The 15,290-nt window shown below is 35.7% G+C and overlaps 1 protein-coding gene across 3 annotated transcripts in view; it reads right to left on the bottom strand.

The window, feature by feature from the left end:
* The window catches only part of LOC134262816 (uncharacterized), an 83,279-nt gene that overhangs the window by 49,970 nt on the left and 18,019 nt on the right, over nucleotides 1-15,290 (bottom strand). For all 3 annotated transcript variants that reach the window (XM_062745145.1, XM_062745151.1, XM_062745159.1), the window contains exon 2: nucleotides 3,365-3,466. In XM_062745145.1, the coding sequence (XP_062601129.1) occupies nucleotides 3,365-3,408 (44 nt within the window). In that variant the 5' untranslated portion in view covers nucleotides 3,409-3,466. The remainder of the gene's footprint in view (nucleotides 1-3,364; nucleotides 3,467-15,290) is intronic.

The following is a 15,290-nucleotide window of genomic DNA, read 5'->3' as shown; positions in this document are numbered from 1 at the left end:
AATTTTTACCTGTTCCAGCTTGACCAGTTAAAACCAAATTGTGGCCGTTAACAGCGAATTCAAACGCATATAATTGATCTTCTACCATAATTATATATCAAATGCCTCAATTTTTCCTTCGATTTTTTTCCCGAACTTTTTTTTTCGGAACTCTCATCTTTTACTGTGACTTTGATAACATTCGGAATAAAGAGGAAAGTTGTCGTTCGTCGCGCAGGTGTCGCTGATCATTTACTTCCGTAGCGACAAGTAGGGCCATTTCAAAATTATGAAAGTTGCGAGTGATAAATGATGGATTATCGGACTATTTACGATTCAACATGACAATTGAATTAATTCTTCAGAAAGGGATTGTATTGTATATTGTTTAACGTCCCTCTCGAGAATTTTTCACTCATATGGAGACGTCACCGTATGCCGGTGAAGGGCTTCAAATTTTGACCTATGCTCGGCACTCAGGGCCATTGAGCAGTGAGGTCTTTAAAGCATTTTAAAATTTCACTTCAAAGTGCCGAATCTTTTTATCGACTGGGTCAGTCGCGGCCGAGATACGAACTCACGACCTCCCGATCACGGAGCGAGCGCTCTACCAACTGAGCTACTGTGAACGGTTTCAGAAAGAGAAATAATGTCTCTACTGTGGAAAATAGCTGACACTAAATCTCTCTTTATATATATACCTCGATGTAAACAAACCTAAGTTGCGTACCTTCTCTCTTTATATATATACGTGAAACCACTGTGCATATGATCGATAGATTTATGTGATTTTCAAAAAGAAACATATAGATTAAGTTGTCAGAGATTAGAAATGAAGAAAAAAAATCAAATTTTTTTTTTAATATTGAAAGTTTGAGGGGTTGGAGGGGGGTAAGAATAATCCTGTCCACAAGCACCTGTGTGCGCATCCCTAATCTGACGTTTGTCCATAGAATCTGATAAACCTCACTATATATTAATACGTGGTCTTAAGGTTCTATTCGATGAAACAAAATATCATGAGATTCTGTAAAACGTTATGGAAAGTATGAAATGTAGCAATTTTTTCACGATTATGAAAATGTATTTGACAATTTATATTTTTCTCAGTTTGATGGGGTCATAACATCAAATGAACAATTATTGCATGAAATTTTGCACATAAATTATCATTTAACAAGAGGCTACGGAGCCACATCGCTCACCTGAGCATTTTCTAGGAAAAAATCAAATCATCAGTTTAGTACTGAAAAGCATAAGTGCATAACTAGAAGGTCCCGACCTACCACTAAAAGGGAGATGGAGGGTTAAAATTTGAATAAAGTTGAATCAGATCCTTACAATTAAGAATACTGGTATTTACATATTTTTGACTTAATGTGAATTTTCATAATGTGTCCCTACCCTACCCCTTGGGGTAATGATTAGGCCGAACGAGTTAATTTCTTTGTGTTTTCTATATCAATATTTCTTCACTTAGGGCAGTTATGCTAGTTTAAGAGTTGTTGTAAAATGTGCTTTATAGATAATAATTAATTTCGTTACAACATGTATTGGTAACAATCCTCTGTTAAAACTAATGTCCAAATAACTGTATCTCACTTCTATTCTCAATGACCGTGTAGTGTAGGGCAGCGCCGCGAGAATTCCATCGGCATCGAAAACAAGCTTTTAATTTGCCTAGATAGCCAAGCGGTCTAGCGCGCTGTTCCTGCACTGCTAGGAGACAGATTCCGAAGGTCGGGAGTTCAACCTCGGGCTGGGGCGGAAGTGGCTATCCATGTAAAAGTGAATTTCTTTGTGCTTTCTATATATATATATATATATATATATATATATATATATATATATATATATATATATATATATATATATATAGTGTGTGTGTGTGTGAGAGGGTGTGTGAGGGTGTGAACAATATAATTTTGCTATTTTTGAAAATACTCTTTTAGATTTTACCTATATATTCCTATGTAAAACTTTGATCGCCCATCGGGGCCCCACCTTACTTCGGGTGTCGATCATGGTTTTTGATAAAATTTGAATCTACATACCTTAGAATGCTTTCACACTAATATGGCGAATCTTGGTTTTTCTGTTATTGAGAACAAAATTTTGAAAAAGTTTTCATTTATATTCCTATATAATAATTTGAGCGTCCATTGTGCCTACCACTGGGGATCAAGATTTGAACAAATTTGAATCTACGCTACATATACCTCACAATGCTTCCACATGAGTTTCATCTTTCCTGGTCCATTCGTTCTCGAGAAGATGTTTCGATGATTCCATTTATTTTTATCTATTTTTAATTACCCCCCCCCCCCCTTTGAGGAGGTTGTGACCCTTCATTTGAACAAACTTGAATATTTCTTTTTATGTAAGGATGCTTTGTGCTAAGTTTTATTGAAATTGTCCCAGAGGTTCCTGAGAAGAAGATGAAAATGTGAAAAGTTTACGAAAACAACGACAAGGACGACAGCGACGACAGACAACAGACAAATGTTGATCAGAAAAGCTCACCCGCGTGCCTCGGTTTAGGTGCGCTAATAAGGTTTGAAGGAAAAAATTTGCGCAAAAATGTCAGTAATAAAAGATCGAAAAAGTTCAATGATTTTTTTGCTATATATCTACAGTCATGCAATATGTGGTGTACAGTCAAAATAGAACATTAAAAATAAAAACATATTTGAGTAAGATGGACTGATTGAAATTATATATTCAAATTATGAATGATGGGATGCTAATGTTTTCTTTAAATAAATTAATCCTTTAAACATGTCATCCTATCCTTAATGTTACACTGAGGGAATCAAAGGTAACGTTCTAATAAATCAACGTGGTAATCGAACAAATTTATTTAAAGATAAAATCGCATTTAATTATTGAATATATTTCAGATAAATATTAAATAAAATAATTATTTTCTTCATTTAAAGTAAGCACACTTCAGCTTTCGGTTTGATAATGCAATTTAATACGACGTCATGTGGCGTCAGAGTCTACAGTTTAGACGCAACAAACTTATAATGCCATGTGTCGTGTGAAGAGCCCGATCTAAATAAAAACTGATTAAGTATCTGTGATCGCCCTAACGGACGCACCATCAACATATAAATATTTTTTCTGCCTAGGTCTCAGAGACCATGCAATTATAACATCTCATTTTAAACACATTTTAGTTGTTATTGATTCTTTATCGGTAACAGTCATAGGTCGTCTGCAGTAAAACGTCGAAATTTGAAACATCTGTGACAGACTCATCGGTGTTTTTAATTTCAAGCTCACTGGGGAATATTGAGTCGATTTGGATGGAACAGATGTGAATGTAAACAATAAAACTGAGCTATAATTATGATCAGTCATACGAATAGGTTATAAATACCCTTGCATGAACAGGATAAGCAATGTGAAGAGACGATAAGCCATTGAATATGTACACAGGGCACCACGCCATCATTACATCCTCCACATGTCTGGGGAAAACCTTAAATAGAAAAAAATAGACCATGAATTAAAATCTAGATATTTTAGGTGATTTTGTTTTTTTTTTTTTTATTTCACATTATCTGCACGAGCTTTCATATATATAATTGATTAAATCACTATTTAAATACGATGACTATTGAAATAATAATAATTTCAATAGTGGTTGAAAATGTATTCCAATAAAAAATTAAACATAGGTTGCAACCATTATTGAAATACGACTTTATTGAAATAGATATTACTATAATGATCGTATTTCTTTTTTTCCTAGTGGTTGCAACACCACACAAACGTATTTTTGTGCGTACATGCTTAATTACCTCTATATGCTTTGATTAGGATTTTGTCCTGTACAATATCAACTATATTTTAATTAATTCAATGTTTACGTATAGTTAAAACCCATAGTTACTGTAGCTTCTTTGGCCTGCCAGAAAGTTGCCTTCGTCTCTATTTCGGCTCTCGGCCTCTAAATTAGTTCTTAATCATATTTTATCCTGGTTTTCAAAGTTTGTCAAGCATCAATTTTCACCTTTATTGAATATTTGGCCTCAATAATCAGTATTTGATTGTTACATTCAGTTCTGAAATTTTGAAATTTGTTTTCCCTTTTCAAATCCTTAGTAGATCAAATACATTGATTTTTTTCTTTGTTCTTTTGTAAATATAGACATTACAACAACCACGTATACGTACTAACACCAATCTCAATGATTTTTTAATAATTTTTTGATCAGTTTCCATAATTTTACTGCTTATCTATTGATCAGTTATCATTTCGATGGAAGTTATCCAGTGCATATATTATAGTCTTATTTGAAATGAGAAACAAACCATGGGGGGTTAGTAAACCTGGATTTATTTTCTTTTTTAATTAAAATTCATAATTTCAAATGAAGATGCATTTTGAAATACATATTAAAAACCTTCCTGTTATAATCACAATAGTATTTAAGTACATTCTTAAAATTACAATTTTGGGATTAAAAAGTAAAAAAAAAAATGTTTCACTGTAACAGATCTGTAGTATTGTTCCTTGGTATTGCAACATTTTGTTAATACTTACACTTTCAATACAAATCTCTGTAATATGCATAATTTTACCCGTTTCATTGCTATATGCCTCAAGGGGCCTTGTATGGCAAAAAACCATGATCAGTATCTCTATTTTTATTAATGATTGCTGAATATTTTAAAGAAGAAAATCGGTGTATTTAAATAGAAATATTACAATATTACATTGAAAAAATTAATTAATTTAAGGCCACCAATTTAGATAATTATGTACTTTTTTATTGTGTTTATGTCAAATAATTGTTAGTTGTACAATTGTACATGTACTTCATAACATAAATCTATAGCATATCTTATGGATCGCCGGGACTGTCTTATACGAGGATTAAGCATTATATGCAGTATTTCATTCGATATATGCGCTTCTATTTTAGTTATATAAAGTAGTTTTTCATTATATCGTGCACAACTTGTAGTAGCTTTGATAAGTGGATTCCAAAGATTATACAATGATTCAAAAGCCCATCACATGGCTGCTTTCAGACTCAGCGTAATCAAGTGCGATAACTGTAAACAGCAAACAATACAAAGTTATGGTTCTTACTTATGATCATTACATTCCTCCTTTTCTTAGATTTTCACCTAAGCCAAATTATTTTGAATAAAATGTCAATACTGAAAATTCTGGGTTTTTTTAAAGTTCAAGTCACAATAAAAGTCACTGGAATTAATTACATTAATACAGTTCATAAAATTTACACATTATGTCAAAACAAAGTCTGTGAAACGAGTTGGTAGCCTATGGTCCCGTATTTGTTTTGTACGCAGAGTGTCTCCATGGTAGGTCACGATCTTAGGGTCTTCCATATCATTGACCTTAGGGTCGTTTGCATCATCGTCTGGTACTACACTTTGTTGAACATCTACATCAGTCGCTTCATCTGTTTCGTCAAGTTGGATGTTACCAACTAACTCCAGATTTTTCACTTGCTTTACCTTTCTTAGATATGTACCTCCATATAGTGCTCTCAGCAGAACTTCGTTTCCGCTTCGTTTGATGACTTCGTAATGTTTTGTTTCAAAAGCAGGTGAAAGTTTGTTTTCTTTTGGCTGTTGAACCAACACTTGGTATTCAACTTGTACTTGACTGGCCTTTGCATTTCTACTCTTGTATGCATCTTCTTCCTCTTTCCTCTTTTTCATCCAGTCTTTAACTTGGATGTTTTCCTCCTCTCTCATTTGAAGGCTGGGAATCTTTGTCTTCACTGGATATCGGAAAATGAGTTTGTTCGGCGCAAATCCAGTTACTGTGTGCAGTGTGCTTCTGTAGGCTGATAGGAATTTTGGTAACTTCTTTCATCAATCCTTCAACATGAGCAGTCCTAATAGCTTATAATAAGGTCTGTCGCTCCACATTGCTGTCACTGTCGGGCAATCGGAGGAATAAATTTTCCAAAATAGGTAACCAGTCCAAGGAAACTTCTGACTTCTGATGCGTTTCCTGGTGGTATAGTTTCTGCTTTAGCTTTACCTTTCTCCCTGGTTGGGTCGATTCCCTTATCTGATTAGATGTGTCCCATGAACTTTTGTTTCCGGAGACGAAGTTAACATTTTTCCTTGTTGAATGTCAATCCTTTGTTACCCAGTTTCTCAATGACAGCTAATAATTTGCGGTCATGCTCTTCCACATTTTTTGCGTACACAATTATGTCATCCGACTTATTTTTTACTCCGTCGTATCCTTTAAGTTCTTGCTGGATGATGCGCTGATAAATTCGGGTCCTAAAGTGAAGCCAAAACTAAGATTTTTATATCGAAACATTCCAACGTGACTTACAAACGTGGTGATGTCACGAGATTCTTGAGACAGATCTAACTGATGAAAACTCCATTTAAGATCCAGCTTGCTGAAAATTCAACTCCTATGGAGCTCGTGCAAAATCTCTTCAATGGTAGGTATGGGATATCTCTTTCCAATGATGGCTTCATTAGCTTGCCTTATGCCCACGCATAGACGAATATCTCCTGACGGCTTGGGTGAAACAACGATAGGGATGACCCAGGATGATGGTCCCTCGACCGGCTCAATAATATCCATATCTCTTTAAGTTTGGTTTCAAAGTAATTTAAATTACTTCTCATACTTGTTTTAAAAGTCAGCCTCCGACAGTAAAATTTACATGCGTCACACTCAGAATTCCGATTTCTGTTGCCGTTTTATATCCTAACAGGGCCTGTCCTTTACCTTGGATTACAATAAATTCTTTTTTCACTGATGAATTCCCCACTACAATATCCGCAATAAAACTTCCTAAAGTGTCCAAAGGTTTGGAACTCTCATACGAATAAAAATTCTTATCTGACCTTTCTCTTCTTTAGCTCGTCCGATAGGTATCTGTCAATGACATTACAGCTGGCATAGAGTCGATGATCATTGAAATATCCCCCAATAATTGTGGTCAATGTTGGGTGTTTGGCCCTTCAAATACTGTAAATCGTTTTAATTCCACGAATGTTAAAATTTCACGATATCTCAAAAAGTACCATTTGCGACGGTTTTAATTTCACGCTGCAAGAAATTAATTCAAAATTTCAAAAAAAAAACAATTTAACATTATTAAAAACAAATAATAACATTCACGATGGGTTTAATTTCGCGGAAAATTAATAAATAGCGAACATAGCAAAATTAAAAACATCGTGAATATTTGCCAATCTACAGTATTCATAATTAAGGTAAATGCATAAGCTTCTTCGAAATCCTGTGGATTTCTTGTTTCCACCAGTCAACTCGTTGCTTGTCCCGAGTTTTTGTGAGTCTTCGCTGCACTTTAGTGCACTTAGCGAAATGACCTTGCTGATGACACTTACGGAATTCTTGACCCAGGGCAGTACATGTTGGATCAGACTTAATATGTCCCCGTTTCCTACATCTATAACAAGTTATACATGTGTATTGTTTGTGCCTGTTCTTACATTTGTTCTTTATTCACAAAAGTATCTGAATTCCGTCCTCGTTCAATTCCATCCACTTGTTGTTGACTTTGTTCAAAAGCCCTTCCTATAGTAAACGTTAACGTTTGCTAAAGTGTCAGGTCACCCCGTCTTTTAAGTAATTACCTACGCAGGTGTGACAATTAAATTTTCGATGAGTTTATCCCGAATATGTCCGTTCGCATTATGAAAATTACAATGTACTTCACTCACATTCGGTTCCTGTGTCATCAATCAAAATCCATGACTGTTGAATGGTGTTGAATGGTGTGTTTACTCTAGGTCGAAAGTAGTTGTCAAGCTGCTCCATAGATATGTAGTATACTGTCTCATTTCCTTCGGGTTAACAAGCCGCGGGAAATGTGAAATAAACACCCTGCATCTTCATACTTCTGCAATGTAATAACAAAGCTCTCTTTTGTACCGCATTTGCGATGCATGTACCTTTACCGGCTACAAAAAGCTCAAAAGCTCTGTGCCATTTATGCCATTTTACCGTGGTCGGCTTCCCATCACAATCAAAGGTAGGAATTCCTCCTAATTCAGTTGTACATGTAACTAACTGAGCCATATTATTTCATTGAATCTGTTCTCAATCCTCGTGCCAATAAAGTAGCCTTGCTTATTGGATTCCGGATATTTTACAATTGTTCTATGACCTACCACATGGTCAAAACATGACTGCTTTCAGACTCAGTTTAATCAAGTGCGATAGCTCTAAACAATATACGATATAAAGCTATGGTTCTTACTTATGATCATTACACAACTTACATTAAATTCAATCCATTTATATTATATGATGTAGTTATGCCAATATATATTATGTACATCTCTCATTCTGTGAGGTGTTTTTATCGTTATATGAAGTGCCTTACCATAATATGCCGTGATTATAAAATTTAATGCTGAAGTTCTTACCGAATATGCAGAGAACAAAGCAATAGGTAATAAACTATATACACTATATTTATTATTATATGTGTTATTTCTGTCATAATGATTATGTTGATGATGATCGTTAAATATATATTCGGTCATGTTAGCATTCCATGCGGTAGATTTTGTTTTTCGTTACATGTATGATGTAGAAACAGTATTACATGTATATGCTGTGCTGTCTTTTTTATGTGTACATTATCTTTCGCAAACTATCTTTCGAAGCCCTCTTTTAAATTTGATTTTTTTTTTAATCACCCTTGTTTTCTAACTTCGGTCCTTTCCTGTTGTACAAATAGAAACATGCGTATATACATTAAAGCAGTTCATAATTAATGCTCTTGAACAGGTTAAAATTAAAATCTGTTTTTTTAAAGATATTATGAATTTAATAGAGTAAAATAAAATTCATTTTATCCTGCAACTACCCCTTACATTGACCTAATAAAGGTAACCTAATAAACCAAAGCTTTAACCGGGTCACTGCCTTAATAAAGCCTCGTGCATGTATTCTGACGTTCTAAAAGCATAGTGACGTTGGTACACCGAAACTTTCTGTTTTTAAATAAAAATGCCCAAAGTTTTCAACAAAGTTTATTTTGTATTCCCGTGTAACACTTTACACACAGGACCCGATTGAGTAACTAATTGAACACACAAATTCTACGCAAATATTAAGAACTGCCCAAACTACAGACTGTCAATCACTGCTAAATTAACCCGTTAATTAGCGACCCGTGCAGATCGCAGATATTGGTTATGAATTGGGCAAAATATAGCATCACCTTTTTTTAATATCTTCAAAAGAATATTTCCCAGTTATTAAAAAAGATAAGATTTACCTTGTTTGAAAGAGAATAAATTAAACTTTCGATCTATGTGCATATTTTAAAGTTTGTATGTTGATAAAAGTGTGTTTTGAAGCGATAAAGTCAATACACAGGGGTAATTATCGTCAATGGAGAAGTTTTAACTTCGGCGCGCATGGCTTCATTCATGGGGTTCACGTGTAATAAAATGCGGTGGTCTAAATATTAATGAATATGCATGAAACTTTCCAACCAATCACATGTAAGAATTTCCTACAAGACGGAAGTTGAAAGTTAGCTGAAATCCTATTATTACGCAAGATACAAAACACCAAAGTTTTTGCAGTCCTGCATGAAAAGTTTTCTGTAAGTCTTTTACTTACATATATATTTTAAAACTACACTTTCCAAAGTTTTATTTGATATAACTTTCGATTTTGTACGTTCCGGTTTAGGCAACCGCATTTTGACCTAAAGGTCAATTTCATTCATAAAATTTCACGCGTCACCGGGCGCCATTGTTGTTGTTGTTGTTTCTTGTATTTTCCTCCGTTGACTTCGGAGCACCCTGTGAGGACAGGTAGATTTCTAAAAAATGTTTAATAATGTCATTATCAGAGTAGTGTCTATAATCGAGATATGTTCACTGCCCTACTGTTGTGAATATCGAATAGTAGGTTCCTGCTTATTTCTTCGATATCACTTGTTATCACACTGTTTTTTCCAAGAATGTCCAAGATCTCAGTCTTAGAACTGTCTAGCAGGCACTGTAAAAGGTTAGTTGAATTGCACATAATCTTACTGACGGTCTGAGGGTTATAGTGCTGGACTAGTAGTTGGTATAGTGCATCTAGATGTTTATCTCGGATGGATTGGTATGTGGAGCAGTGGAGAATAAAGTGTTCTCTATCCTGACTGGCGGCATTGCATAGAAGACAGGTTGAAGAGACTGTGTGCTGGTTGAACTTAGCTCTGTTGGACTGTAGGATATATGTTCCGGTTACAATTTTTGCCTTGATGGAAGCTTTTGCTACTGCTCTGGTGTTGTTTGGTACATAGTTCCATAGTTGGTGTGATTGCTTTGTTAATTTTGGTTGCAGTGCTAGGTGTTTCAAGGATGGTTTGTCTGTAACTTCATTCTGCCATTGGGTTGTTTGGTTTTCCTGTATAGCCTGGTCTAGCATGGTTTTCCATTTTCCTGTGGAGGGTGGTGTTTCCATTAGTTCGTAGGCAGTAGGCAGGTGGTATTTCTGTAGGAGTTTCCTTACATGTGTGAACCAGCTATTACTGTTCTGATCTTTTAGCGCAAGTTGACGTCTGGCTACTTCATATTCTGCACTGTCTTGATTCTTGATGATCTTGTAGAACGCTGTTAGTGTATTTTTCTCTATGCATACAGTAATTAGTATAGCCCCCATCACAATCAAAGGTAGGAATTCCTCCTAATTCAGTTGTACATGTAACTAACTGAGCCATATTATTTCATTGAATCTGTTCTCAATCCTCGTGCCAATAAAGTAGCCTTGCTTATTGGATTCCGGATATTTTACAATTGTTCTATGACCTACCACATGGTCAAAACATGACTGCTTTCAGACTCAGTTTAATCAAGTGCGATAGCTCTAAACAATATACGATATAAAGTTATGGTTCTTACTTATGATCATTACACAACTTACATTAAATTCAATCCATTTATATTATATGATGTAGTTATGCCAATATATATTATGTACATCTCTCATTCTGTGAGGTGTTTTTATCGTTATATGAAGTGCCTTACCATAATATGCCGTGATTATAAAATTTAATGCTGAAGTTCTTACCGAATATGCAGAGAACAAAGCAATAGGTAATAAACTATATACACTATATTTATTATTATATGTGTTATTTCTGTCATAATGATTATGTTGATGATGATCGTTAAATATATATTCGGTCATGTTAGCATTCCATGCGGTAGATTTTGTTTTTCGTTACATGTATGATGTAGAAACAGTATTACATGTATATGCTGTGCTGTCTTTTTTATGTGTACATTATCTTTCGCAAACTATCTTTCGAAGCCCTCTTTTAAATTTGATTTTTTTTTTAATCACCCTTGTTTTCTAACTTCGGTCCTTTCCTGTTGTACAAATAGAAACATGCGTATATACATTAAAGCAGTTCATAATTAATGCTCTTGAACAGGTTAAAATTAAAATCTGTTTTTTTAAAGATATTATGAATTTAATAGAGTAGAATAAAATTCATTTTATCCTGCAACTACCCCTTACATTGACCTAATAAAGGTAACCTAATAAACCAAAGCTTTAACCGGGTCACTGCCTTAATAAAGCCTCGTGCATGTATTCTGACGTTCTAAAAGCATAGTGACGTTGGTACACCGAAACTTTCTGTTTTTAAATAAAAATGCCCAAAGTTTTCAACAAAGTTTATTTTGTATTCCCGTGTAACACTTTACACACAGGACCCGATTGAGTAACTAATTGAACACACAAATTCTACGCAAATATTAAGAACTGCCCAAACTACAGACTGTCAATCACTGCTAAATTAACCCGTTAATTAGCGACCCGTGCAGATCGCAGATATTGGTTAGGAATTGGGCAAAATATAGCATCACCTTTTTTTAATATCTTCAAAAGAATATTTCCCAGTTATTAAAAAAGATAAGATTTACCTTGTTTGAAAGAGAATAAATTAAACTTTCGATCTATGTGCATATTTTAAAGTTTGTATGTTGATAAAAGTGTGTTTTGAAGCGATAAAGTCAATACACAGGGGTAATTATCGTCAATGAAGAAGTTTTAACTTCGGCGCGCATGGCTTCATTCATGGGGTTCACGTGTAATAAAATGCGGTGGTCTAAATATTAATGAATATGCATGAAACTTTCCAACCAATCACATGTAAGAATTTCCTACAAGACGGAAGTTGAAAGTTAGCTGAAATCCTATTATTACGCAAGATACAAAACACCAAAGTTTTTGCAGTCCTGCATGAAAAGTTTTCTGTAAGTCTTTTACTTACATATATATTTTAAAACTACACTTTCCAAAGTTTTATTTGATATAACTTTCGATTTTGTACGTTCCGGTTTAGGCAACCGCATTTTGACCTAAAGGTCAATTTCATTCATAAAATTTCACGCGTCACCGGGCGCCATTGTTGTTGTTGTTGTTTCTTGTATTTTCCTCCGTTAACTTCGGAGCACCCTGTGAGGACAGGTAGATTTCTAAAAAATGTTTAATAATGTCATTATCAGAGTAGTGTCTATAATCGAGATATGTTCACTGCCCTACTGTTGTGAATATCGAATAGTAGGTTCCTGCTTATTTCTTCGATATCACTTGTTATCACACTGTTTTTTCCAAGAATGTCCAAGATCTCAGTCTTAGAACTGTCTAGCAGGCACTGTAAAAGGTTAGTTGAATTGCACATAATCTTACTGACGGTCTGAGGGTTATAGTGCTGGACTAGTAGTTGGTATAGTGCATCTAGATGTTTATCTCGGATGGATTGGTATGTGGAGCAGTGGAGAATAAAGTGTTCTCTATCCTGACTGGCGGCATTGCATAGAAGACAGGTTGAAGAGACTGTGTGCTGGTTGAACTTAGCTCTGTTGGACTGTAGGATATATGTTCCGGTTACAATTTTTGCCTTGATGGAAGCCTTTGCTACTGCTCTGGTGTTGTTTGGTACATAGTCCCATAGTTGGTGTGATTGCTTTGTTAATTTTGGTTGCAGTGCTAGGTGTTTCAAGGATGGTTTGTCTGTAACTTCATTCTGCCATTGGGTTGTTTGGTTTTCCTGTATAGCCTGGTCTAGCATGGTTTTCCATTTTCCTGTGGAGGGTGGTGTTTCCATTAGTTCGTAGGCAGTAGGCAGGTGGTATTTCTGTAGGAGTTTCCTTACATGTGTGAACCAGCTATTACTGTTCTGATCTTTTAGCGCAAGTTGACGTCTGGCTACTTCATATTCTGCACTGTCTTGATTCTTGATGATCTTGTAGAACGCTGTTAGTGTATTTTTCTCTATGCATACAGTAATTAGTATAGCCCCCAGGAGTGAGTACACAGCAATGATAGGTGTTTTTACTGATAGCCCTTGGATCTGTTTCAGTAACTTTCTCTCATAAAGGAGCAGTTCTTGTTCTTCGCTTCTAGATAGTATGACAGCCTCTAATCCATATGTCATTCTTGGTCAGCAGAATGTGGTGTAGATCTTATAAGAGACTTTAGGATTGATACCATTTTTTCCATGTAGTCCTGCCCCAAGTAGTGCATACATCGTTCTTCTACCCAGTTGGATTCTACTATGGATGTCGTTTTTGCCATTTGATGATCTTATCAATCCAACATGTTTTGTCGTTTCCACTTCTTCTATCTCCTTATCACCCAAAGTCCAGGTCTGGGTTGGTCTGTTCTTGTGCGCGTTGATTATTATAACGTCGCTTTTAGAAGAGTTGATGGTGACTTTATCCCGCTTGGTTTCATTGTGAACGATATGTAGCGCTTGTTGTAGGTCCGATGGGTTATGCGATATGAGGGCTATGTTGTCAGCAACTGTAGGACATCCAATAAAGGTGGTACCAATGGAGGCTCCAATTTTGTTCGCTCTGAGAATATCAAGAAGCTGGTTGTTGTAAGCTTTGTAAAGAGTCGGTGAGAGTTTGGCTCCTTGTCGGATTCCCTGCTGGGCAACAAAACCAGTGCTCAATCCTCCTTTCCACTTTACTCTTGTAGTGGCTTCAGTCTGTAACATTTTCATCAGTACCCATGAGTCGTCTGAAATGACATAGTGGTAGAGCTTTTGGAATAGAATCTCATGGTCCAGTTTATCAAATGCCTTCTCAGCGTCTAAGGTGGTGATCGCAACACTTTAACCTTTATCTTTTGCCTCATTAATACCTTCTGTTATGAGTATGGCTGCATTTACAGGTGAAGTTTTCTCAGTAAATCCTCGTTGCATTGGGTTCTGTATTTTCTTATGGTTGGCTCTATATGGTTTTTTAGGATTGATTCAAGTATTTTTCCAAGTACAGGGGTAACAGCTATCCCTCTATAGTTACCTGGGATTTTGGAGTCTTTATCCTTCTTTAGCACGGGAGTTACTAGCCCAGTCTTGAGTATTTCTGGAATGTTACATTCTCTCTTAATGGTGTTTAAGATGGCAGTTGTTTATTTTACTATAGTAGCTCCACCCTTTTTGAAGTGTTCAGCTGTAAGCCCTAGATGGTCAGGTGCTTTGTTGTTGGCTAGCTTACTGATGGCATTCTCCACTTGCATTTGTGTGATATCTGGGATCTCACATCTCTTTTTAGGGTCTTCCAGGATTTCTTTGATGAGTAAATATTCTTCTTCATTTTCCTGGTTGGCATCAGGAGTTCCAAGTCTATTGAAGTGTGTGTTCCAGGCTTTTAAAATTTGTTCATCTCCTTGTAGTTCGTGTCCGTCTAGGTATAAGGTGTCAGTTTCTGCGCAGTGTGAAATACGTTGTTCTCGTACCAACTTGAAAAACAGTTTTTGGTTGAGATCTGCAGATTCCATTATATCGCTGTACTTCTTTTCACGTATGCGAGCTTGGGCTTGCCGCTGTTTCTGTCTCAACGTTTTTTTTTTGTTGCCCTCATGTTGTTGAATAGCATACAGTTTTGTCCTTTTGGAGATCCTTCCATAACCCAGTCATAGTGTGCTTTCTTAACTATCCTAGAAGCTTGTCCAATATCCTTATTCCAGGGTGTTCGTCCTTTCTTCTTTTGAGTTCTCTTACCGCTGGCTTTATGCTTTGGTATTGCAGTTTCAGCTGCTGTATGTAGATCTAGAGTATTGCTGAGGTGTATAATATCCATTATCCCGCTTCAGACAAATTTGAAGATTGCTGATTGGATAAAAGCTGATCACATGACGCCCTGAAATTTTCCGTATTACGTCTCCGTCGAGGCGTAATATGAAAATCGGGCACGCGATTCCGTTCGCAGCGTTGTTATTGTAAATAAAAATGGCGGCTAATAAACGGTTTACGTAGGTAGTTTAGTTAAATTTCTTGTTACTGTAACGA

This window comes from Saccostrea cucullata, unplaced genomic scaffold, assembly GCF_032062105.1.
Source record: "Saccostrea cucullata isolate Sc308-1 unplaced genomic scaffold, CSIRO_AGI_Scuc_v1 ctg2012, whole genome shotgun sequence".
Taxonomy (NCBI): Eukaryota; Metazoa; Mollusca; class Bivalvia; order Ostreida; family Ostreidae; genus Saccostrea; species Saccostrea cuccullata.
The sequence above is the reverse complement of the archived record's forward strand: the minus strand, read 5'-3'. Positions and strand labels throughout refer to the sequence as shown.